Below are 26,227 nucleotides of genomic sequence, written 5' to 3' on the forward strand. Positions count from 1 at the left end.
AAGTTTCTCTTTTAATACCGGGTTGTGGAAAAAGCAGAGGCGACTGTATGCATGACGTACTGAAAGATCCAGTATGTTAAAGGTTTGCTTCATGAGTGTAAAGCTTGTCATGAGCATGACAAGAGTGATTAGAATGAAGCGGGACGTGCGGTTCTGAATGACTTCGAGGGAGAGGGTTAGTGATGCTTGAGGGGGATCCCAGATGGCGGAGGCTATGCGATGCGGCGGCTCCATGAATGTCGCAAATGTGAGCTTCTCCGATAGCCCGCGCGGCGGCGCTGGCGTCAGTTTCAATGGAGCGTGGGTGCGACAGTGCAGCTAGGGCAGCTGCCCAGTGCCCGCATTGCCTGCCCAGTGCCCGATCATATTCGTTGGAGTTGCAAACAGAGCTGCGTTTTTTTTTTCATTCAGTGTTTTTTTCGCACATAGCCTGCAAGAGATTAGTATGCCTTGCAGTTACTGAGCCATGCCGCAGCATCGGCAAAATCACTGTTACGCGCCTGGGTGCCAAACAGGCTATGTTTATGTGAAGGATGGGCCGAAGTTGTCCTTGTTTGGCGTCCTGAAGGATAAAAATAGGCGGAAATAGTGGGAAAAAAACCTCCACAGAGCTGGACGACATGAGCGCAGTATGCGAGCTCCATTTCGAGCCACGTTTTCTGCTCATGTCCACCGCAGTTCCTGATCACTGTGAATTGTCTTTCTTTTTATGGTCTAGTTAGGTCAGTTAACGAAGGAAACTGCGAGGAAGGTACACTGGCCTCCTTACTGGAAGTTGACTATCTCGAAGCATCATGTGACCGAAATGAGTGCAGTCAAACTGCTGCTAGCGCTACTGCCACAGAGGCCACACAAAACGTGGTACCCCAGCATTGCACGGGCCTGCGGGTTTCAAACGACCATAACCAGCACGTGGCCAGAAACGATTCGAGGCTCACTTAACACGTTGCGGGCTATGTTGCATGGGAGTGTATTGTCAATTCCAGCACAAAAGCCAAGAATGCATAAAGCTGCTTACTATGACGCCACCAGGCGAAAGTTTTCAACTTGCCCGGCTAACAAACTTCTGTCACCGAGGAGGCCTCCTTTATCCCTCCAGTCAGCTGTACGGCTTCGTAAAAAGATAGAGGATCTTTTCACAGAATGCTTCTGTCAGAGTGAGCCACACTCTGAATGCGTTATGGACATGCTGGCAGTTAAGAGTAGGCTTCCCCTCGAAGTTGGCTGCAATGTGCACGCTCTTAGGCTCACAGCTAAAATAATTAGTTTTTACATTGTCATACGTCTGCATTTTTATGTGAAAGGAATTAACTGTGACAAGACAGGAAAGCAGCAAAGGGCCAAGCAGCTGAAGTTGAACCGTTGCTTATGAGTTGAAGTGCATGAAACAATGGCTTGCTGTACTTACAAATAAAAGCTTTGTGTCAGCAACAGCCCTGTTATCTTCATTTTGCTTACCCTTATATAGCTGTACATAAGCATAGGCCTGAGCCTAATTGGCAAGTGAACTAGTTTTCACTTTTTGTTCAAGCCTCCCTCCATTTCTTTATGGAAAAAATCAACCTGATTTGATTTAATAAATGTGTGCCAGCGTAATGATGGTTAATAATAAACGCGGAAGGCTACTGTGAAGCACGGAACAACTAAAGTGGAACAATAAAATATTTAAGCCATATTGACGCGTATACATGTTTATCTTTCACCGGTGGCCGCTTTCCCCACTCACCCCCGGAGTGGTCAACGATTTGGCTCGCGAGTCTTTCGACGGGCCTTCAGGGCGCGGGCTCCTTCGAGGGTGATCATCACTTACTGCTTGACCGTGAAATTTGCATCGCTAGAGGCATAACTGAGCTACGTGCAGGGAAAGCAAGGGTGTTGCTCACGAACTTCAGCCCCGAATACACACACAACAAAGGCACCACGGTCGCCTACATCAACGAAATAGTACAAGCCAGCAGTACTTTCGCATTCACGGATTCCAGTGTACCTGCAATGACGACTATAAGACCTGAACCAACTTTCGACGTCAATCAGAACCTTCCCAGGCATAAGAAAGAACAACTAAAAGCCCTGCTCCTGCAATACAAGGACTGCTTCTTGTCGTCATCTAGTTCGACAAACCCCTGTCGCGAAGCACCGCATCATAACCGACGAAAATGTCCGCCCACTCCGTCAGAGCCCGTACCGAGTTTCGGCGCGCGAACGCGAGGCCATAAGGCAACAAGTCGACGAAATGCTACGCGACGACATCATCCAGCCGTCCGAGAGTCCGTGGGCGTCCCCCGTGGTGTTAGTGAAGAAGAAGGATGGAACCCTACGTTTCTGCGTCGATTATCGTCGCCTGAACAAGATCACGAAGAAGGACGTCCCCCTCCCACGGATTGACGATGCCTGGATCGACTCTACAACGCAAAGTAATTTTCGTCGATGGACCTCAAAACCACCTACTGGCAAATCGAAGTCGACGAGAGGCACCGGGAGAAAACTGCCTTTATAACAGCAGACGGACTGTTCGAGTTCAAGGTCATGCCGTTTGGTCTTTGCTCGGCACCTGCGACTTTCCAACGCGTCATGGATACAGTACTGGCAGGCTTGAAGTGGCAGACTTGCCTCGTCTATTTGGACGACGTCGTTGTGTTTGCCTCAAGCTTCGAAGAACACCTGCGGCGCCTAGAAACAGTTCTTCAAGCAATCAAAACCTCCGTACTCACGTTAAAGCCAGAAAAGTGCCGCTTCACATATGAGGAGCTCTTGTTTTTAGGCCACGTCATCAACAAGTCTGGAGTGCGCCCCGACCCTCAGAAAACTGCGGCCATCTCCAATTTTCCACCGCCCGCTGACAAGAAGGCAGTGCGTAGATTTCTTGGACTGTGCGCCTATTACAGGCGTTTCGACAAGAATTTTTCACGGATCGCTGAGCCACTGACGTATCTCACGAAGGCCGATGTCGAGTTCAAGTGGGAGACGCCGCAAGTCGAAGCATTTGAAGAACTGAAGCGACGCCTGCAATCGCCGCCAATACTTGCGCATTTCGACGAAAACGCCAATACCGAAGTCCACACCGACGCAAGCAGCGTAGGACTCGGCACCGTTCTTGTGCAGAGCACTGACGGACTAGAAAGGGTTATAAGTTACGCTAGCCGGTCGCTATCGAAGGCGGAAGCAAATTATTCCACAACAGAAAAGGAGTGCCTCGCCGTCATCTGGGCTACATCAAAGTTTCGCCCCTACCTCTATGGCAGGCCCTTTAAAGTTGTGAGCGACCACCACGCCTTGTGTTGGCTAGCTAACTTGAAGGATCCTTCAGGTCGCCTCGCACGATGGAGTCTTAGACTTCAAGCATTCGACATCACCGTCGTTTACAAGTCCGGGAGAAAGCACTCTGACGCCGACTGCTTGTCTCGCGCCCCCGTCGAACCGCCGCCACAGGACGACCAGGATGACGACACTTTCTTGGGACCCATCAGTGCCGACGAATTCGCCGAACAACAGCGACCCGGAAATAAGGAGCCTTGTAGACTACCTGGAAGGCAAGACCGTCATTGTGCCGAAGGTGTTCAGGCGAGGATTGGCGTCGTTTTCTTGCAAAACGACATTCTTCTAAAGAAGAACTTCTCGCCTCTCCGAATCAACTACCTCCTCGTGGTACCCTCAGCATTGCGTCCAGAGGTTCTGCAAGCTCTCCATGACGACCCAACGGCTGGACACCTCGGTTTTTCGCGCACGCTCGCGAGGATACAAGAAAAATACTACTGGCCTCGCCTCTCTGCCGACGTTGCCCATTACATAAGGACATGCCGAGACTGTCAGCGACACAAAACACCGCCGACAAGGCCAGCCGAACTTCTACAGCCGATCGAGCCACCTCGCCGACAGTTCCAGCAGATCGGGATGGACTTACTGGGGCCTTTTCCGACGTCGACGTCCGGGAATAAAGGGATCGTCGTCGCTACGGACTACCTCACCCGCTACGCCGAAACAAAAGCCTTGCCCAAAGGCAGTGCCGCCGAGGTAGGCCGATTCTTCGTTGAGAACATCTCCTGCGTCACGGTGCCCCAGAAGTCCTCATCACCGACAGAGGTACGGCCTTCACGGCTGAACTAACTCAAGCGATCCTGCGCTACAGCCAGACAAGCCATTGCCGCACCACCGCCTACCACCCGCAGACGAATGGCCTCACCGAGCGCCTAAATAAGACCATTGCCAACATGCTGGCAATGTACGTCGACGTCGAACACAAGACGTGGGATGCCATCCTTCCGTACGTGACCTTCGCATACAACACGGCCATGCAAGAAACGACGCACATAGCGCCGTTCAACCTCGTCTACGGAAGGAATCCGGCAACGACGCTTGACGCCATGCTACCGGACGTCACCAACGAAGACAATCTCGACGTTGCCACCTATTTGCAGCGTGCCGAAGAAGGTAGACAGCTCGCCCGCTTGCGCATCAAGAACCAGCAGAGGACCGACAGCCGACACTACAATCTTCGACGACGCAATGTCGAGTGCCAGCCCGGCGACCGTGTTTGGGTCTGGACTCCGATACGCCGACGAGGACTTAGCAAGAAACTCTTACGTGCGATTTCGGACCATATAAGATCATCCGACGTATTGGCGCACTGGACTATGAGGTCGTGCCAGACGGTATTTCGCAATCGCAGCAGCGCCGCGAAATCCCTCTCTCTTTCTTTCTCTTTCTCCCTGCATCTATCTTGCCTTCCCTCTCTATTTTCTTTCACTCCCTTTCTCTCTTTTTTTTTCTTTGACCTTCGTGGTGACTTTCTCTATTTATTTCTCTCGCTCCTTAGTTCTTTCTTTCTCCGCCTTTTTTCGCACTCTTTTTCTTTCTTCCTTTCTTTCCCTCTTTCTCTATTTTTTCTTTCTCTCTCTCTTTTTTGTCCCTGGAATGTGCCATTGAGCTTGGACCTTTTCTGCATTATCGCCAGTATCGGTCCACTTTTCAGCATGACACCTTCGCTGCCACCACCACCGCGGAGACACTTGTGAGCCTATAAAGCTTTGCTTAAAAAGCTACTCCTTGTTGATGGGGTTCATACTTGTCATGGTGCACTAGGACACAATATCAAATAAGAACAGGACTATCATGTTCCTTGTTCTGCATCCCATTACATTATAAAGAGCAGTGCTAATTAAGCTGGGACACAGCGCCACATTGTGCACACAAGAGGTGCCAAAATGTTGTTTACACTACCATCCCACCGGAGACTGTCGCAGCCGAAGCTGAGCAATACCTGTTGTAAGACCGAGTTCATGTAGCAGGTGGCACCAGCATTCTTGAGGCCCACGAACCCTCCTCGGGGCCTGGGCCCCACAGGGGGCAGGTACTCCCACTCCTGCAGCGGTGGCTGATCGGCATAGAACATGTCCGAGAGGAGTGCCGCGCAGGTGGCCAGGTTCTCGGGGCTCTGGGTGCACAGCGCCACCAGCAGGTCAAGGGCCGCGCGCAGTGCATCCGGCCCAGGGCAAACGGCCACTGCCGCCGTGCCACCCCCGTCACCGGCGCCACCTCGCAGCTGAGCCTCCACCCGGGACGCCGGGAAAGCAAAGTCCTCCAGCAGCTCCTGCACTCCCGCATTGTCGTAGCTTCATAAGGCACATCAGCAATACGAAGGCTACTTGTCACTTATGACAATTTTTATTTGCACTGACCCATTAAAAATAAGGAAAAATAGCATGGCAAAGTCTATCTTACAATGACTGTCGACAGCAATGTGTTTAGCATTGAATTAACATAGGAACACAACGTATTATGTATAAGGTGTGTACTGCAGCGGGGCTCCTCTGTCGCGCTTCCCTCAGAACGCCATTTAGCGAAGCCACCACAATGCCTGCGTGTGGCCTCAGCAATGCATGGCGCACCAGTACGGTGGCTAGATGGGTAGGTGTACCGTCTGCCGGGCATAAAGCATAGTTGAACACTTCTCCACTTCATGACGACAAACATGGCACTGGGACCAGAGACCTGTCCCAAGAGGCAAGCATCGTGTGCTGCTGCGACTGCAGTGCCACTCGTACTGTCATGATGCAGAACTACGCTCGTCGGCACACCTACCTATCTAGGTACCATAGCACCGGTGCATGCGAACCCTAAGAAATGCATAATGCGGCAACCAGGCTCCTCTCTCTTTTTGGACATTGTCTGGTGACGCTGCCAAGAAGTCCACACGTGGCCTCCGACACGAGAAGCGTGGCGCGCCGGTGCCTGCGAATTATTCCCTCGCTTGCTGCACAGGACACACACTCAGTAACCCAAGTTGGTGAGAGGTTCATGGAAGAGTGGCACACATCCTGTTGCAACTCGCTAAAGTGTGAAAGACATTCCTTCAGGACACCCATTGCATTTGCAGTGCCGCCTGCTAAAGCAGCAGGTTGCTGTCCTTGAGGAACCCTGGTAGCATGGGTAACAAATGTTATACGTTATCGCTTGGTGCAGGATGCGCTTGCATGTACCGGTAGTTTCTGGAATGTTGTCTATTCCATTGTCACTGAACCTTGTGTAATCTGACTGTGTGTGCGACGGGAATTGTGTAGTACTTTCTGGAAGGCATGTGGGCACCAGTGATTATGCCGGAACCTCCGAGTCATGTATAAAAGCAGACGCACTTGACCCGCACATCAAATTTTTACCGATCGCCGACTGTGATTGCCACTATCGTTGTGCTTTGATCGTAGCCTGCTTTTCTGGGCGCAGGTTCGCCCAATAAAGAGTTCAGTTTTACAATTCATGGCTTTTGCTACTGTGATTTTGCACTGTCACTACAACGTGACAATATATATGTTGTAAAAGGGCATAAATACAAATTTGCAGTTGAAATAAAGCACCATTCTAAGAGCATACACGCACAATCAGTCTGTGGGGGGTCTTCCCCAACCCGTAGCGCGTGTAATCGCAGCTACGCAGGGTTCGGGCGAATAAGGCAACAAGCGAGTCAACTCAACAACGTTTATTGCTAGAAGCAATAAAACACACTTGCAGAGGGAAGTCCGCTCTGTATAATAAGTAATAAAATAGGCTTGCCTCGTCGCGTGTGGTAGTCACGCGAACGAGGTCACTCACGGGTTTCCGCGGGTAAATCCGTATCGGCAGGTAGGTCAAGCGAGGTCAGAGAGAGCCGGGGGTCTCTCGGTCGCGCTCTTTTATATCTTTTTACCTTTCCGCGAGGGGAGTGTCCTCCTCGCCCGCCGGATACTTTCCCTCTTCCCGCGCGGGAGCGCGCGTCGCGAGAGGCGAGCGAGAACCGGGAGAGGGCAAAGTGCATTTCTCCCGTGTCCGCCCGGCTCCCGCGGCGCGCGTTGTGCGCGCACGAGATGTCCACCCGGCTACCGCCGCGTGCGCAAGCGACAGGCGAGCGCCCGCGGGAGAAGGTGGCAGCGTGTGCTCCCCACATCCTCCCCCCCTTAAGAAGGCCCCCATACGTTGAGGCTGGCACCTAGGGACGTCCGTTTGCCTGAGTACCCGCCGAGGTTGGCGACCGAGGAAGCGTTGTGGTGATGTGGCCCTCAGCTGGCGGACACTTGATTCCGACTCGGGGGCGGCTGGTCAGCTGCACTGCTCGGGCTTGCGAGGCGGGATCGTTGTCGGGGCTCGAAGGTGGCTCTCAGTGCTGCGCCCTAGGTGTCGGCTGCGCTGGAGGGGTGGTCGTCTGCCGGCCGCCGGCTTGCGGTTCGTGCGGCTCCAAGGCCGGCGTAGCGCCGTCAGTACTGCAAGGGCGTCAGTTGTTCCAGCGCGTACTGCAGGCAATTCGCACGGCCGTATCTCGTCTTGCTCTGCTCCTGGAAATTATTAGCAAACTGCACGAAGCGGCACTGTGATCAGGAGCAAAGTTGGCCGTATCCGGGAACCCCGTCGACGTCTGTTACAAAGGGAATGTTTGCAAGAATCATTGCCAATTCGAGTCGCAGCACAAGATAATCACCGCACTGTCCCTCACAGCTGTCTTTGGTGAAACCGCACCCCGCACACCCACGCGTCGAACGTTCACACCACATTCCCGTCGTGGCCTCGACGATTCGTCGTCCATACTCGGCGCTCCGTGGTCACTAGACGTTCGCTTCCCCGGCAGGAACTACCAAGGTGCCAGCCCGGCGCGGCTGTATGCTCACGCGGTACGCAACGCCACCCGGACTTGCGAATGTTCCTCGCAGTCGTCGAGTTACGCAACTAGCAGTCAGATTACTTTCGCCTGCTACGCAAATTGCAGCGCGGCTGCGGGCTCGCCGTTCGGTTCTGACTGCTCTCTCTCACCGATCGCGGTTGAGGGAGGGCCTGATCGTCATCCCACTGCTCATCACGCGGCACGTAGCGTTTCAGGTCGCATACGTGTACCGGTCCGCCGATCGGCTTTCCTTTCTTGTTCTCGAGCCGGTAAACAAGCGAGGAAACCTTCTCTCTCACTAGATACGGCCCGGTCCACTTCGGCGCCAGCGAGGCAGCGAACTGTTTGGTAGCATCGCTGAGAACGTGCTGGCGTCGAAGCACCAGATCGCCCACTTCGTAGTGGACGTTCCGATGCGAGCGGTCGTACTGCGCCTTCTGCTGTGCCCTTGCAGTGCGAAGATTACAGCGTGCTTTATGTAAAGCTTCCGTCATCTTGGCACGTAGATGCGTCGCGTATTCAGCTCGTGCTGACGGCGCGACTGGCATTCCGCTGCGATCCGCGAGAACCCTATCCATCGGATTCGGCAGCTCTCTCCCCAGGTTGAGAGAAGAAGGCGCATACCCAGTCGAGCGGTTCACTGTCGATCGCAATGCAAACCCGATCTCTGGAAGGTAGGTATCCCAGTCCTTATGCCTTTCAGAGAACGCGACAAGCATGTGCTTGATGTTGCGATTGACTCGTTCAGTGGGGTTCGACTGAGCATGGTAGGTTGTCGTTTTCTTATGCTTAATGCCCAGTGCGGCGCATGAGTCAACGAACACCTTTGCAGTGAAGTAGGACGCATTGTCCGTTATCAACTGCTCCGGAAAACCAAACCTGGTGAAAACCTCCATCAACTTATCCATGATCACCCGTGCCGTCAGTTTTCGTAGGGGGAAAAGTTCTACCCATTTACTGAAATGATCCGTGACCACCAGCAAGAATTTGTTCGTGCTCCGTGTTGTGGGATACGGTCCCATGACGTCACATGCCGCGATTTGCCAGGGAGTCTGGCTGTCGATAGGCTGCATGAAGCCAGGCGGTCGTCCGCCTCGGGGCTTGACGCTTTGGCACACGTGACACGATCGGGCGTAGCGAATCACGTCCCGTTTCATGCCTGGCCAGGTAGCGAAGCGACACAACTTAACGTAAGTCTTGGGGCCGCTCGCGTGCCCAGCGATGCACGAGTCATGAAAGTAGCGTAGCAGTGCTCCTCTCAACGCGCGCGGTATCACCACCTTAAACGCCTCACTTGTGTCGTTCTCGGTGGGAATATACCTCAGCAGGACGCCGTCGGAATTCAGCAGATAGGAATCCAGCGCGCTCACAGCATTACCAGCTGTTCCTGAGCGCTCCGCACCGACAGCAATACCAGCTGCCTCCATGTGCGCGGCGGCCGCGCTGCCCGGCTCCCGGAGCCCGTCGAGCACTTTTCGACAAAACGGATCCTTCTGCTGAGCCTCGAACAGCTCCTTTCTGCTGAAGACAACTCCTGCGGAACCGACAACATCTACGTGGTTCACGCTCTCGCCCAGGATCGACGGTTGTTCCGCGTCCCTTACTCGGGCTACGGCCAGGGTTTCTCCCTCGCTTCGGACTGGCGCTCGCGAAAGTGCGTCCGCTGCGGCATTGCTTTTTCCTTTGCGGTAGCGCACGGTGAAGTCGTATTGCTGCAGCAGCAGTGCCCAACGCGCCAGGCGGCCACTCGGCTCACTCAAGCGCCTCAACCAAGTGAGAGCCATGTGGTCAGTCTCAATCGTGAATGCCACTCCGTCGACATAATAGTCAAACTTCCGCAGAGCGAAAACTATCGCGAGACACTCCTTCTCTGTCACCGAGTAGTTCCTTTCCGCCGGCGTCAACGAACGGCTCGCGAACGCAACCGGTCGGAGAATGCCTCCGTGCTCCTGAAGCAAAATTGCACCTAGACCCAGGTCGCTTGCGTCTGTTTGAATCACAAACTCCCTGTTCAAGTCGGGCAGCTGCAACTCTGCTGTGTCAGCGAGCACCTTTGTGAGGCCGCGCAGTGCCGCCTCCTGCTCTTGACCCCAAGTCCAACGCTCGTCTTTCCTCAAGAGCTTCGTTAAAGGCGCTTGCACTGCCGCGCAGTCTGGAATGAATTGGCGATAAAAGTTCACCAATCCCAGAAAGCGTCTCAGTTCGCCGATATCTTTCGGCGACGGGTAGCTCAGTATAGCCTCGAGCTTATCCTCACTCGGCAGAATGCGACCTTTGTCCAACGTGAATCCCAACAGCGTTATTCTGTTCGCACCTATCTGAGCTTTACTCGGGTTCAACGTGATACCCGCGGACCTCAGCCTGTCTAGGACGTCTCTCAAGTGGTGCAAGTGCTCGTCGAATGTTTTCGAATAAACCACTATGTCGTCGAGATATGCGAGAGCATGTTGCCACTTTGCATCTCCTAGAACTCGGTCCATCAACCTCTGATAGGTAGCGGGAGCTCCGACTAAGCCAAAAGACATTCTTTTGAACTGAAAGAGCTCGCGGTGACAAGTGAAAGCCGTTTTCTCTTTGTCACGCTCGTCCATTTCGACCTGAAAATATCCACGACTAGCATCGAGCGTCGTAAAGTACTTCGCCCCGCCTAGGTTAGATACTAAAGAGGAAATGGAGGGTAGAGGGTACGCATCCTTCTTCGTAACCTCATTCAGCCTGCGGTAGTCTACACAAAGGCGATAAGTATCGTCCTTCTTCGGGACTAGAACTACCGGGAAGCCCCATGGGCTGTTCGACCTTTCCACAACGCCTGTGTCGATGAGTTCGTCTAAGGCGCTGTCAAGTGCTTTTCGTTTAGTCAAGCTTATCGGCCAAGGATTACATTTCCACGGCGCAGCGTCACCCTTGTCTATCCTGTGCCTGACTAACGTAGTGCGGCCCGGACGGTCCATGAAAATCGCGTCGTATTCGTACAACAGCGATGACAGTCGTGCCCTTTCTCTCTCCGGCAGGCTGTTGACCTCTGACAAAAGTGGGTGCGCTGCCCCTTGCAACGCCGCGGCACAATGTTGTGCCACCGTCTCTCCGTTGCTTTGATCGTCTTTACCGATTACGGTTTGCTCGCTCGGCTGCGTGTGGTCCGCTCGCGCCGCCCCCGGAGACTGGCGTGTCTCCGCAGGCGCAGGCGCTTTTGCGAAACGCTTCAAAACACCCGTTCCGTTCTCTCGGTAACCTCCGCTGGCGATGTCTATCAAAATACCCGACTTGGCAAGAAAGTCTCGACCTAAAATAACAGGCACTGACAGACCGGGAAGATGTACGAGGCGTTGTCGCCTGACCCGTCTCTCCCAACGAATAACTAGTTTAGCTGCACCGCTCGATTGTGCTGTGCCGGAAGCAAGGCGGAAAGTGATGTCACTATCTCTTAAGCGGATATTGTTCTCGCGGAGATGCTGCAACACCTCGTCACCAAATAAAGAAGCGCTTGCCCCAGTATCCAATAATGCGGCAAACTTCTTTCGGGCTATCGTTAGCTCAATGAACGGCGCCTGCGAGTCCGCGACTTCTCCTACGCGACAAGCCAAAGGCGCAAGTAAATCGAAATCACTGGTTGTGTTCGAGATCGCCGCCCGGGACCCAAGGTGGATCACCGGCGGCCTCGCCCGTTTCCCGAACCACGTGCTCAACCTCGGCCCGGCGTACTTGTGCAGTCACGGGCGATGTGCCCCAGTCCGCCGCACTGGTAGGAACGGCCACCGAAGCCTCGGTGGCGTGGGCGCCCGTCGCTCCAATCCGGCGGGCCGTAGCTTCCACGCTCAGCGGTCGGCATGTGCCGCTCCTCCGTTCTCGCATTAGTCGCAAGTTCCTGCCGCGGCGCACTGCGTGCCGCGTTATGCTGTGCTGTTTTCAGCGCGTAGGCGTACGGGTCCAAGGCGCGGTCTGATAATTCCCAACCACACTGGACCTGCTCCACGGCGAACGATGCCGACACGTCGACCCTCGAGGAATGTGAAGCGATCCCGCCGCCGTTTCACGCGCAGCGAGGCTCTAGTGACAGCGCGGCGTGTGGAGGCGGACGGTATGCTCGCGCCGCGAGGATGTCCCCTTGGATGCGCTTTGCTTCGGCGGCGAGCTCGTCTAGGTCTTTGAACCTACAACCCCTGAAGTAGGCCGTGAAAGTCGGGTGCGCTTGCCGTGTGACGCGCTCGACTTTCTCGGCGTTGGTGGCGAGGGGGCTCGCGAGACGATAAAGTTCGTCCATCGCTCGAACATACTCCAGCAGGGACTCGTCCGGATGCTGGGTACGCAACTCCAACTCTCTCCTCAAACGCCACTCGTAGTTGGCCGGAAGAAATTCCTCGCGGAAGTTCGCGCGGAACTCTTCTACCGTGCGCGCTCTGTGTCCGACCAGTCGGAACCAACGAGCCGCCTGTTCAGTCAGTGAAGCAGGGACCACGCAGCGCGAGAAGTTCGGCGTCTGAAAGCCCTGTTGCTTGCTGATAATAGTGCAGACGGTCGAGGTACTCGTTTGCACTAGTGCGATCGTGGTACCCACTATAGGTAGGCATGTCTACCTTAATTCGTGGTCACTCGCTCTGCGACGGGGCCCGCATTGTGTTCTGCAGGGCGCCGGCTAAGCTATGCATGACTTGCAGCGCATTCTGCAGCATTATTTCGCTTGACGGAATACTACCGCCCGAAGGTTCGGACGCATCTGCAGCTTGCGTCGAACTATTTAGAGGCATAGGTGGCTCTGAGTCCGCGGAACGAAGCAGCGAGGTGTTAGGCGTGTTAGGCCTACTTTCAGGCCTAAACCCTGCAACGTGGCGTTTCCGCGATCCCGACTGTTCCGCGTGAAACACTCAAAATAAAAGCTACCGGTTTGTTCGGAAGCTGCCGCCGCGTTAGCACTAGGCCTCTGATTACCTGCCGCGACATCCGACAACATGAACAAATCTGGAAAGTCAGACAAGCCCGTCGCCATTGTTTGCTGCAACTTCAGTAGTCCCAGCTCCAAAAAATAGAAAAAAAAAAAAAAAAAAACTCGCCGTGTTGTCGAACTCGAACCACGTTGGTAGCGCCAAATGTGGGGGTCTTCCCCAACCCGTAGCGCGTGTAATCGCAGCTACGCAGGGTTCGGGCGAATAAGGCAACAAGCGAGTCAACTCAACAACGTTTATTGCTGTCAGCAATAAAACACACTTGCAGAGGGAAGTCCGCTCTGTATAATAAGTAATAAAATAGGCTTGCCTCGTCGCGTGTGGTAGTCACGCGAACGAGGTCACTCACGGGTTTCAGCGGGTAAATCCGTATCGGCAGGTAGGTCAAGCGAGGTCAGAGAGAGCCGGGGGTCTCTCGGTCGCCCTCTTTTATATCTTTTTACCTTTCCGCGAGGGGAGTGTCCTCCTCGCCCGCCGGATACTTTCCCTCTTCCCGCGCGGGCGCGCGCGTCGCGAGAGGCGAGCAAGAACCGGGAGAGGGCAAAGTGCATTTCTCCCGTGTCCGCCAGCCTCCCGCGGCGCGCGTTGTGCGCGCACGAGATGTCCGCCCGGCTACCGCCGCGTGCGCAAGCGACGGGCGAGCGCCCGCGGGAGAAGGTGGCAGCGTGTGCTCCCCACAAGTCTCAGAACCTGCAGCGAAAGTACGTTGAACAGGCGGCGAAGCATGTCTCCACACTAATCCTGTTTACTCACAGCGCCCTTGCACAATTTTTCATCTCAAGGCACCTCAGCAGGAGAGTGCGTCCGGCCTACTCAACCCTATTCTACTGTACTCTACATTTCTCCATCTTCAAATTTGCCACTTCAGCTGTCTCCTCCATACAGAAACAAGCGCAGAAAAAGCAAATGATTGAAGGACGTTCCTGGGCCTCCGATTGGCTGCGCTCACCTAATGACTCCAGTGCGCTTCACAATTGGTCCGACGCTCGCTCCATAAGGGCGTCGTCTGCTCTTTGCACCTTGCAAGCTCGCGATGAGTGTTGAAATGGGCACAACATAGACATCAAAGAAGCTATCGCAGAAGCGTGGCCAATCCCTTCGTTACTGGAAATCTCAGACCCACGGCCAAGCCTTCCGAGCATCGGCGACACGAACTTCACAACCAAGCATTTTGTGCACAGAAACTTTGGGCAGTCAGATAAGCCTTTTGACCATAGGTGCTTCGGACTTTGCTTCCTAGTTTACTTCCAAGCACATCGGACATGCAATCCGTGGACCTGCGGCTAAGCCTTTCGAGCATCGGTGCTTCGGACATCGCGACCAAGTAGATTGCGCACGCAATGCTCAGGATCTGCAACCATGCCCATCGCACCTAGTTTGTACTCGTTGGACCCACAGCTATTCATTTCGTGCATCCGCGGCTTGGACTCTGTGATCAAGAACATCCCACGCGGACTCCTTGGACCCAAACTAACCTAAAAACACCCCTTTGACACCTTTTTTCGCAAAATACACCTTTTTACACCTCCCCAAATCTAACCTAACCGAAACTAACCTGAAAACACGTTTAAAAAAAAAAACCACCTTTTTACACCATGACAAACCGAAACTAACCTAACCTACCCGCAGCTAAGCATTTCGCGCATTGGCCCCTCAGATTTGACGAACGAGCACATAGTGCTTGGACTCCTCGGACCTGCAGCTAAGTACATCGTGCACCGAAGTAGGGCTTTCATTTTATTTTATTTTTCTTAGTCAGGGTTTCTTGAGCTGCAGTGCAGGTCAGGACATTCGCGCTTCCTTGGTTTGATTATTTCAGTTTGTTCACACACAAAGTGTGTGTCTGTGAAAGTGCCAAGAAAAATGAAAGGTGCAAAGATGGGGGGGGGCTTGGGAAGGTCACATTTAGCTATGCTCACAATAATCAACTAACCTTCCACTGCACACTTTGTAAGCTCTCCAGGCCCTCACAAGGTTTAAGGCAGACAAAGATTGTACAATACAATGTTCTCAAAATATGGTAGCTGGTGCAAACATTAGGCTGCAAATGCACAGGGTAAACCTCTACATAAGTGCTGCCTCGCAAGGCATGCATGTTTCAGCTGCATTGCTGCCCATGTACCAGTGCTTTTCTGATGTGCAGCTCCTCGGTTGTTGTCTAGGAAACAAAATTCAAAATGCTGCCGAACGCCTTCATTTAGTTATATGGGGCGCGATCGGAGATCTTTGTTTGAAACGTGTTCTGTTCAGTTGCTGCGACGTCGTAAAGTGGCAGTACGCAAAATTTTTTGAGAATGGGAGGGAAAAAGCAGCCTATCGGCAAGCGGTGAACCATTCCGTAGCCGCAGCTGCCGTATGGATCCAATCAAATCCACCAGACATGCCATGTGAAGCCTGTCTAGTAGCGAGCGGAAGACCACTCAAACTTCACACTCTCGTTGCGTTCTGCTCCTAGCAGGCGTGCTCGTAATCAAAATGATTGACAGGAGCGTGTCACCATTTTGACGTCCCCAAAAACGACGAACTCCTCGGACGACAAACATCTGGGGAGTTCACCGCTTGCCGCTCTCTCCCTCTTGTTGTCGAAAATTTTACATACTGCTACTTTGTGACGTTGTAGCAACTGAATAGAACGTGAAACAAAGATCTCCGATCGCGCCCCTGGTCATTGCTATACTCGGTGACAACTTTTCTTGACAGTGCTGTGGAAGCTACAGAACCGAAACATATGCCCGCCCACGCGCCAAGAAATAGTACCTAATTTGATTAATACTTTTCTCACTTACCTAGCTTAAATAAATACTGCTTTATTTATTATGAAACAAAAACAGTTATGGGAAGTCGTAGGTAAAATTAAATTATTCTTCATTTTACAAGAATATCTTCTTTTTTTTGCATTTCTTAGCACCACGTTTTCTGCACGCCTGTTCTCCACAGGAAACATGGCGTCCCCGAAGTGTGTTGGTCTGTGTGTAACCGCAAACTCACCGTTTAGTTCTCAAAGTAAACTATACTCGAAATGTGCTAAGGAGGGGCTGTCAAAACAGACCAAGCAGATGGTTTGCAACGTATATGCTGGTGTAGGGTGCCTTCAGCCTGAATTGTTGACATGTTAAACGCTGCGAGCAAGCAAAACCAAAATTGAAATCGGCTGCAAGCTGCCGAACTGCTAGGGGATCCGAGTAACACGAATGTGCAGAAACCCTGCCTAAGTAGCCTTCACTGCATAGCCAAGATGAACCGTCCCCGAGCATACAAAAAGACAAAAACGTGCCATTGAATGCGACACAGACATTCTGTGGGTAATGCTAACGGGTGTTGAAGACAGAGACTGACGTCCGTTGTGGGGACGACTCTCGACTCTCACGTGTCCCCTGATGTTGTTTTCCCCGCATGTCTCCTGTAGTCCGGCTTCTCTGCGTGGCTAAGCCCGGCAGTGGTTGCGGCGCGTTGCGAGAGATGGCGCTAGTGTCGCGATGCTAACACCACCGAACGGCGGGGTCACTTGGGAGAAAAAGGTCGGAGGCGCTCTCTCTTTGAGCTTGGGATCGGCGGCCAACACGCACGAACGCTTCGCGCGTGCGCCGGCCCGCTTCGCGCGACCGTCACGCGAGGCTTAGAGCAGGACACCGGTATGGACGAACACGGATCGTTCGAGCGTGCCACCGTTCGCGTGACCGTACACGTGAACGACTAGGCAATGGTGTCATAGCATGGGGCGAACGTATTCGCTCGCTATCGGGTCGCGGTGAGTCGGACTTATTTGATTTGTCGCGCGCCCGTGTGAATGTTCTATTGGTTGTAATTCGGCTAGTATGTATTAGTGTATGAAAGGTGCAATAAATGCCCTTTTGATTGTCTGCACTACTGCATTGTCGTTCCTTTGCCCCAAGAGCACATGAGTGAGACCCCACATCGTCGAATGCGGTTTATTGACAGAACTGCCCAAGATGGCGCGTGCACGAGCCTTCTTTGCCTCCCACGATCTTAACCTCTTCTTTCTCTAAAGCTTTCAACACACTCCCGCGGCCGCATTGCACGTGTGCGCTTCCAGAAGGTAGAGACGTTGCACGGGACTTCGGACCTGCTGATCGACCATACTATCAGAAAGGACCATGCAATACCGTCTCTTCCTGGAAACGCCTTAACGACACAGCCCGTCTTCCATGCTTGAGGCGGCGCGTTTATGCCCTCGTCGACAAGATAGTCGCGCTGTTAGTTTGAAGACAGCATCGGCTTCTGTATTGAGCAGGGCGTAGAAACAGGAAGCATCTCTTCTTCCTCCGTTTCCAAAGCCGCTCTTTCTCGTGCCAGGCTCCTCAGGGCGGCTGCCCCAACCTGGGCAGCTGCACGTGGCTGTCCTAATCAATGTTAGATGTATCCATACTGTACTCATTGAGCATCGTTTGCCCGCTATCAATGGTTTGAAATGCCGCTTTTGAGACCTTCCACACCCCTCACGAACATACTGTGCTATCGGACGTGAAGGAGGAGAAGTGTATTTTAGTTTTCTAAGCAGTTCGCTTTTTCCCCGCGAGGCGGCGATTTTTGACTGCGTGCCAAAATTTCGCGATCGTCAAAGTAGAAAGCAAAAATGGCCGCCTACTATCGATGGTTTGAAACGCCACTTCGAGGCCTTCTGCGCCGCTCACGGACACACTGCGCCATCGGACGTGAAGGAGGAGAAACTATATTTTTGTTTTCTAAGCAGTTCACTTTTTTCCCGCTGGGCGCTCATTTTTAAATGTGCTCCGAAGTTACGCGATCGTCAAAGCAGAACGCAAAAATGTCCGGCTCTGGAAGCGGCGCGCATGCTTCGGGAGATAGCAGAATTCACGATTTCGCTGCCTCTGTGACTTATCTTATCGATGCATCGAATAGCAGTGAGTCGGAGCACGCTGACTTTTCATTGGACTTTGAGTCTGAAAGCGACGGTGATGCAAACCAGCCCGGAACATCGGCGGCCGCAGCCCAGCATGCCTAACTGTAGTGCTTGCAGTTAAATTTTTGTAGCGGAATACCTGTTCAATTAAAATTTTTTATTTTTTCGGAGAGAGTGTAAATGGCAATACATTTTGTATATCTCATAATTTTTATAACATTCATTTCTTAATAGATAGCGTGTGCTTCTGGAGATCGCAGATATTGTGATTCTGCTGCCTCTGCGGCTGATCTTACCGATGCATCGAATAGCAGCGAGTCGGAGGACGTTGTTCAGTCGGACGTTGAGTCTGAAAGCGATGGCGACGCAAACCAGCCAGGAACATTGGCGTCCGCAGCCCAGCACGCTGAACTTTAGTGCTTGCAGTTAAATATTTGTAGCTTAATAATTGTTCAAAGAAAATTTTTTATTTTTTCAGACATAGTGATAGCCGGCAACACATTTTGTACATTTCATAATTTTCGTTACATTTCTTTCTTAGTAGATAGCGTCTGCTTCAGGAGATAGCAGATATCTTGATTCCGCTGCCTCTGCGGCTGATCTTATCGATGCATCGAATAGCGGCAAGTCAGAGGACGCTGACTTTTCGTCGGACTTCGAGTCTGAAAGCGACCACGATGCAAACCAGCCCAGAACATTGGCAGCCGCAGCCCAGAACGCCGAACTCTAGTGCTTGCAGTTAATTTTTTGTAGCGAAATACCTGTTCAATGAAAAATTTTTATTTTTTCGGCGGGGGCGGTCGTGGTGGTTGCGGCGCATTGCAGGAGATGGCACGAGTGTCGCGATGCTAACGCCGCCGAACGACGGGGTGACTTGGGAGAGAAAGGTCGTGGGCGCTTCCTCTTTGGGTTGGGATCGGGGAGCGACGCGGACGTCCCGCGCGTGCGCCGGTCCACGCTTCGAGAGACGTCTCGCGTGGCTCGGAGTGGGGCACCGGTATGGACTAACACGGATCGTTCGAACGTGCCACCGTTCACATGACCGTACACGTGAACGACTAGGCGATGGTGTCATTGCATGGGGCGAACGTATTCGCTCGCTATCGGGTTGCGGTGAGTCGGACTTATTTGATTTGTCGCGTGCCCGTGTGAATGTTCTATTGGCTGTAATTCGGCTAGTATGTATTAGTGTATGAAAGGTGCAATAAATGCCCTTTTGATTGTCTGCACTACAGTCGAAACCCGCGATAACGAAATCCCGAGGGAACGAAATTCTCACCGCAACAAAATATTTTCGGAGCACCGGCGAACGCCCATAGGAGTCAATGCATTTCGTAACTCGCGACTACGAAAGATATTCGTACCGCAGTCCCTCATTAACGAAATTTTTGAAACACGAGTGCGCAAATAATTTACTCTCGCAACATTAACTACATTCCAAAACTGCTGAAATGCATTCATGCTACACTTAAACTGTGCAAAACTACCGCTACAGCGCACTTGAGAAGCAGCCGCCATCATTGTTTACAAAAAAAAACAAAGCTGGCGACAATGATGATGATAGCTTGCCGAAACACCTGCTCGTTATCGCGGAGTACGTAGCCAAATCGAGGGGAAAATCCACATTCCTTGGCTTGGCTCTGTGCTTGGCTTTGTCGGCTTCGCGCGCACATGGTCGCGTGTGTGGAGCCATTTGTCGAGCGTTTGCTTGGTCGCTTGGTGGCTTGGTGCAACGTGAACTGTGTGTTGCGATTGCTTTGTCCGATTTCGCTGCCTGCGAAGATGCCGCCTCCAACGAAAAAGCGGAAGTTCATCACGCTGGAAGATAAGGCTGCAATCATCGGTGAGGTGGAAAAGGGCAGGAAAAAAATGGACATCGCCGAAGAATTCGGCATTGCTTGCAGCTCGCTGTCCACGATTCTCAAGAACAAGGCCTCCATTCTTGGTGCGCTTGAAAACGGCGCGAGTGCAAGAAACAAAACCGTGGCGGCTGCAGCGTTCCCGGACGTGGACAAGGCGGTGTTCGCGTGGTTTTGTGAACAGCGTGCCAACAAGGTGCCTTTATCTGGCAGGATCCTGCAACAGAAGGCGCTGGACTTCGCTTGTATGCTCAGCCACGACAACTTTAAGGCGAGTCGCGGCTGGCTGAGCCGTTTCAAAGCTCGCCACGACATCGTAGCCAAAGTCATCTCCGGGGAGGCAGCAGCCGTCGACTCGGTGACAACGTCGTCGTGGCTGCTGAGCAACAAGGAACTGCTCAGCCAGTACAAGCCCTCAGACATCTATAATGCCGATGAAACGGCACTATTTTATGAAATGCTACCATCCAAGACCTTGGACTTCAAAGGCCAGAAGTGCCATGGTGGCAAACACAGCAAGCGGCGCGTGACGATTTTATTGTGCGCCAATATGGATGGCACAGATAAATGGCCGCTGCTCGTTATTGGCAGAAGCAAGAAGCCCCGCTGTTTCAAGGGGAATCGCAGGCTGCCAGTAAGCTACACCGCGAACTTGAAGTCATGGATGACGCGGGCCATTTTTAGCAGCTGGCTCCAGTCCTTCGATGCCGACATGCGGAAGGCAAACAGGTCGGTCTGCCTTCTTCTCGACAACTGTAGCGCCCATCACGTCGACGTGCAGCTCGGAAACGTGCGCCTCGTTTTCTTTCCACCAAACTGCACTTCGGTGTTGCAGCCCCTCGATCAGGGTGTTATTCGCAGCGTGAAGTGCGCTTACAGAGAGAGGCTGATTCAGCGTTTGCTGCTAAATCTACAGATGAAGCGCCCCACTGACGTGGACATGTTCATGGCGCTAGAGATGACCGCCGCCGCATGGATTGCGACGAGTCCAGCCGTGATAACCAATTGCTTCACACACGCCGGCCTTGTCACACCGCAGGCATCGTGCGCTGATCCAGCGGAGCCGGAAGAAGGTTCGCCTGTAGGCGCACTTGATGACGGTGACAGCGCAGTGCCGCCGTCACTGACCAGTGCATGGGGCGAACTTTGTGCCGTGGCAAACGAGATTCCCGATGGCCTCAGCGTCCATGAGTTCGTTTACGCGGACGAAGGCGTCGTCGTGCACGAGGAAGTGACTGATGAAGCCATCATCAGTAGCGTGTGCGAGGCGGGCGATCCCGATGAGCAACGACCGGAGCAGCCAGAGAAAACAACAAGCCCGCAGGATGTGCTGAATGCCTTCGACACAATTCGCTCGTTTTTCGGCGAGCACGACGACGACGTGGCGATGGACCATTTCTTACAGTGTGAGTCGAGAGGCATGAAATTGCTGCATGGTAAGGCCCGCCAAAGCAAACTAACTGACTTTTGGAAATAAAATGTGTTTTTTGTAAATTCCGTGTCTTTTCTGCCGCATTCTCGCGCCAACGAAATTCCCGCAATAGCGAACATTTGTGCTTTCCCCGCCGATTTCGTTATTGCGGGTTTCAACTGTACTGCGTTGTCGTTCCTTTGCCCCAAGAGCACATGAGTGAGACCCCGCATTGGTCATAACGTGCTGTTGCGATTCGCCGTTCTTCAGAGCTTGTAAAATTTCCACTTTAGTCGTCAAGTTCTTGGCTTCGTACTTCTGCCACTTTGCCGGCGTCGCCATCACTGTAGCGCATGATGGTGGTGGCATGCAAACACAGTCACAACGAAAAAAAAAAAGAACTCCGCAAGAAGAGATGGTCCACAAGAAGAGATGGTGCCGACTCGACAACACAAGGGAAAATGGCCTCGAAGGCGCAGTGGAGCGAAGAAAGAAGACACCGATGTTTGGTGATCGCCCCCACTAGTTGATGATGATGACGATGCCTCTCAGGTTTTCGTTTCACTCCAGTGGTGCCAGCGCTGCTTTATCACACTCTCGTGTAGCGGCAGCCGTCAGCATTTTTCCGAATTAAGCGGTTCGGGGCCGAATTCTGACGAATTAACGAAGGTTTGGTCCCATAAACTAACATGCACTTTGGCCGGGACCAATAGAGCCGTCCGAACTATCCGAATTACTGAATAACGGGTGTCGGATTAACGAGCTTTTACTGTATACAAAGGAAAATGGAAGCCCTAGTGGCTATTCAGCACTGCAAAAGAGCTGCGCGATAGCTTTTATGAATCGTCGCGTGGCACTGCGGAGTGCAGTGCCATTCCCGGCTGTCTTTTCGTGCAAAACACTACTCTTTGTGCCGCCACCGCCAAGTAGTCCTGCCCAAACGATGTTGACACCCTGCAGATAAGAACTGTCGACCTTTAGAACACACCGGATTTGAGAGCAGCAGCGACGAAACGGTTCAGAGTAGAAAACTAAACTTGCCGGCGGATACCTGTTCACTTTCCGGGGCTACTTGGCGCACTTTTGCCGTCCGTGCTGAAGTTCGATGAATCAAAGTCATCTTCTGAGTCTGTTCTGCTACCACCATGAAAACATTCTGCCGCAAATTCATCGAAATCCGTCTAAATTCACCGCTTCTGATGCGCAGCTGCGCGCGACGTCAACGACATGTTGGGAGCTACGAGCGCTTGTCATGCCCGACTAAAAGGCGCTTTAAAAATCTCCCCATGGTGAAAAAAAAGGGAACACACAAGTCAAGCTAGAAAAATAGTGCCTCTTTTAGGCGCTGGATGGCGCTAGATGGAGGGCGCTGGATACCCGAAAGTGCTCCGAGTGCAGCGAAAGTTCTCCGAGCGCAGTCCTTGCTGCGGACTGCGATGAAGCGGTGTCACCTTTACTTGGGAGTGCGGAGAGCTGCGAGCATGCACTACTCTCGATGGAGGAGAGAGACGACTGGCGGCACGGCAAACGAGGATTTAATATTTACAAGGATGGTAAAAGCACGCGACACACAACACTAAAACCATAACTCAAAACTAAAATGCTTACTCAACAGGAAATGCAAAACTAACTAAATCCAACACTACCAGAAGATAACCTATCTCTGTCTCGGAGCCTAGCTCCGTCTAAGAGTCTCTACGTCAGTCTTAGCGCTGACTCGTCAAAGTCTGGCCACCTTGGCCCCGGCCTAACTGCGTCGTGAACAAAACGTGATCGTCTCTTACGGATCGTCTCGACATTCTAGTCGCACACGTGTCGGGCTCGTCGGAAGCGTTGAGAGTGCCGTAGGTGCCGACGCCTCGCGTTGTCTCTTTATCGGCGGTGAGCTCGTCGGCTCGTCGGTGATGAGCTCGTCGGCTCGTCGGCGATGGCGTTCGGCGTTGCTTAGGCCCACCTGCCTAGGCCCAGCGTCGAGATGCGTCGCAGCTTCTTCAGAAGTGCCGACGTGTCGTCCCGAGGAGATTCGAACGTGCTGGTCTGCCGCAGAAGGGGGATGCTCTCTGGGGTGCCTGGTCCTGCCGTGAGAAGCTGCAGCCCGTCCAGGAGCCTCGCCCGAACTTGCCGAGGTCGACGGCCACACCTTGGACAGCCAGCGTCGCGGACTCAACCAGACCCCCAAGTCTCCCGTCGCCAGAGCATAGCTGGAGATGCGACCTTCCTGACCCGGTGCCACGTCGAAACTCCACGGACAGCGCCGTTCATCTCTCGACTATGCCTCGGTTCGTGCGCCTCGCGCGCTCGCGCCGTTCCGAACACCAGGCATCGCGTGCTCCTCTTCTTTTTCGCGCCACCAGCGGCCTCTTACATGTGACAAGCGGTGGTGTCCTAAAATGTGCTTTAAGGTATGTCACCACCTTTGAAAAGGCGTTTTTTAAGAAAAAAATACATTTTATCTTTTTTAGATTTCGAGAATTCCCAAACATGCAAAAATGTTCTGCAGAAAGAATTATATTCTCATCTTATTTAGTTCAAAAGTTATAGCCAATTTACTAATAGCTGGTGAACGGTTCTGAAACCGAAACGAATGTGGTGCGGTAACAAAAACTGATATGTCAGCGAAAATAGGCGGCGTATATTGACATTTTTCTGTTATGTTTTAGTTTGATACGTAAAAGAGTATTCAAAGAGAATTTGTAAGGCTTCCTTTTTTTTTTCTAAACATTGCTTTAAATTTCCGTAAGGGGGATGCCAGACGCCACAAGCGTTAAAAGTGCGTCTCTGTTCACGTTGCGCGCGCTTATGCTGCGGCTATGAATGCTACCGGGATCGTCATTTTTATAGCTATTATTTTTAGTAGCAACAGTAATAACATAGCATAACATTTTTATAAGACGGCATGGCCAAGTTCAAGGTAGAAAGACGATTGAAACGAAAATTTCAATCAAAACTGTCGAAAAAATAGAGAACATTCGAAAAAAAATTCAAACGAAAGTGAAGCCAGTTTATGCTGACCTTTGTACAGATGAGCCCTTAAAGAAGTGCCTGCACGGAAAATCCCAAAATGTAACGAGAGTTTCAATGGTATGATTTGGCAACGGGTTCCCAAAGACGTCCGCGTGAGCCTGCCCATCCTACTTTTTGATTTATGTGATAATGTGTGCCACTTTAATGATGGCAACAGAAGTACAACAGATATTTTGAGGGTAGCAGGCATCGAAGCTGACCATCACACACTCGTAGCATGTTGCACCAGTGACCAGTACCATTTGAACAAGGCTCAGTGTCAATCAACGGCTGAGGCAAAATATCTCCGCAAGAAAAGATGGGCTGCAACAAAAGCCAAAACAGAGCTCCTGGCAGCTAAGAAGGGCCCTAGCTATGAATCTAGTGTATTTTAACTTTCTAGAGCGTGAGGATCTTGTTTGTGCAAGGGTTTGAAAACTTTAATCTTGTTTTTCTCAAAACTTGATTTCTGGCACTTTCCTGTTGCTCAAACAGGTGTAACTTCCAAATCAATGAATAGTTTTCAACAAAACTTTGCACGCACGTTCCTTTATTGCTAGCCTGTGCAATGAACTAGGATTAATGAAAACTAATGATAAGTTTTGATGTAATCATGTTTTATTCCAAGCAATGCAGACAAAAATGACAAATGTTTTTGTTTTCTTTGGTATTTTTAATATAACTTCATTCCCACTCATTGGATGGCAAAGATCCTAGTTAGTTGCACAGTCTGGTTAGTTGGCTGCCTCTGTGCCAAAAAGTTTACAATTCCTGCACCCCATTCGCTAGTTATGAATGTTCGCGTAACAACCAAGTTTGAGCAATGTTTTGTCAATAACAAATGCCAGTATGAGTTTTTTTCACTCTTTCTTGCTTTTGAATATAATTTAAAACGGTCCTTTATAAGGCCAATGTGAAATCAAAATTTAATGACGCTAACTAAAAAATGCTTTGAAAAAGGTGGTGACATACCTTAATAACCCTTCGATGGCTTAGAAAAGCATGGAAGCACTTGGACATGCTACGTGCAAAATTCAGAAGCGTTTTCAGAACCTTCAGCATGATCTCGCTGCTATAAATGTATCCTTTAAGCTGGAGCTCGTGCGTAACTGATATACCATCTACTTGAAATACTGCAATGGTCAACACCGCCGGGGCGGTTTGCTTTCCCTTGTCACACAGCTCGATGTGCGTTGCGTGCCGTCATGAGGTGCACATTTACACGTGTCATTTAACGCTGTCAGATTAGGCTGTGATGTGTGAATTGAGTTTAGAGCTTTCTGCATACATGCTAACTTTCGCCGTACCGCCCACAAGTGCAAAAACAACCTTTGTGAAAGTGTTCGCAGTAGTTGCCGGCATGTCATCCATGCACCCAACTTTCGCTTCCGGCCACCAGCCTAAGCCCGTGATCTCACGCATAATCACGAAAGTGGTTTACTAGTCCGAACATAGTGGAGGACACCTTACCTACAATCTGTTGCCCGCCACCGCGTCCACTGGTAGCAAATTTCGGTCCCGGACGTACGATACAGCAAGGCTGAACTAGCCGCGCTTTGTCAGTATCCAGGGGCGAAAGTTGTTGTTTGGTGCCAAATCGACCGAAATCTTAGTAGCGGCCATGCGCCATTCCTACGTCGTGAAATTGCCACACCAAGAATATTGGGGGACAGGTGACAAATAGAATAGTGAAAAAATTGTTCACGGCCTCCATGTCTGTGCCAATGTGCTCGTTATGTTAGGAAAATCTAGCGAACAGCCCCTGAAACTTCATTCACCGTTTTACATTGTTCATACAGGAGAAGTGCGCGGAATGTTGCTCGGCACCACACGATCGCTTGCTGCCGCCTGAAAAGCGAGACTATGCCATTGCTTAAGCAACCTGCACGCGTCGTTATGGACGGTATTGCATATAGACAACATCCCACGAAAGAAACTTCAGTACGAGTCAGGCTTAATTGCAGAGTCCACCGCAGAGCTAATGCAGCCACTGGTCCATGCCATGCCACT

At 51.9% G+C, this 26,227-nt stretch overlaps 2 protein-coding genes across 2 annotated transcripts in view; one reads left to right on the forward strand and one right to left on the reverse strand.

Annotated features, from left to right (window-relative positions):
• LOC119441288 (probable ubiquitin carboxyl-terminal hydrolase FAF-X) overlaps nt 1-26,227 on the reverse strand; it is a 540,581-nt gene that overhangs the window by 171,592 nt on the left and 342,762 nt on the right. Inside the window, 1 exon segment of the mRNA XM_049661116.1 lies at nt 5,258-5,587. Coding sequence (XP_049517073.1) covers nt 5,258-5,587 — 330 coding nt within the window.
• Nucleotides 19,215-21,399, forward strand: LOC125942874 (tigger transposable element-derived protein 6-like). The gene is made up of 2 exons (XM_049661122.1): nt 19,215-20,532; nt 20,969-21,399. The coding sequence occupies exons 1-2, from the start codon at nt 19,616-19,618 to the stop codon at nt 21,036-21,038; spliced, it is 987 nt and encodes a 328-aa protein (XP_049517079.1). The 5' UTR covers nt 19,215-19,615; the 3' UTR covers nt 21,039-21,399.

This window comes from Dermacentor silvarum, chromosome 2, assembly GCF_013339745.2.
Source record: "Dermacentor silvarum isolate Dsil-2018 chromosome 2, BIME_Dsil_1.4, whole genome shotgun sequence".
Taxonomy (NCBI): domain Eukaryota; kingdom Metazoa; phylum Arthropoda; class Arachnida; order Ixodida; family Ixodidae; genus Dermacentor; species Dermacentor silvarum.

Bases quoted from the DNA above. Each gene is read 5' to 3' on its own strand.
- LOC125942874 (XM_049661122.1), top strand. From the start codon at position 19,616: ATGGTCGCGTGTGTGGAGCCATTTGTCGAGCGTTTGCTTGGTCGCTTG. The intron at 20,533-20,968 runs GTCGGTCTGCCT...GTGGCAAACGAG, and splicing joins GACATGCGGAAGGCAAACAG to ATTCCCGATGGCCTCAGCGT.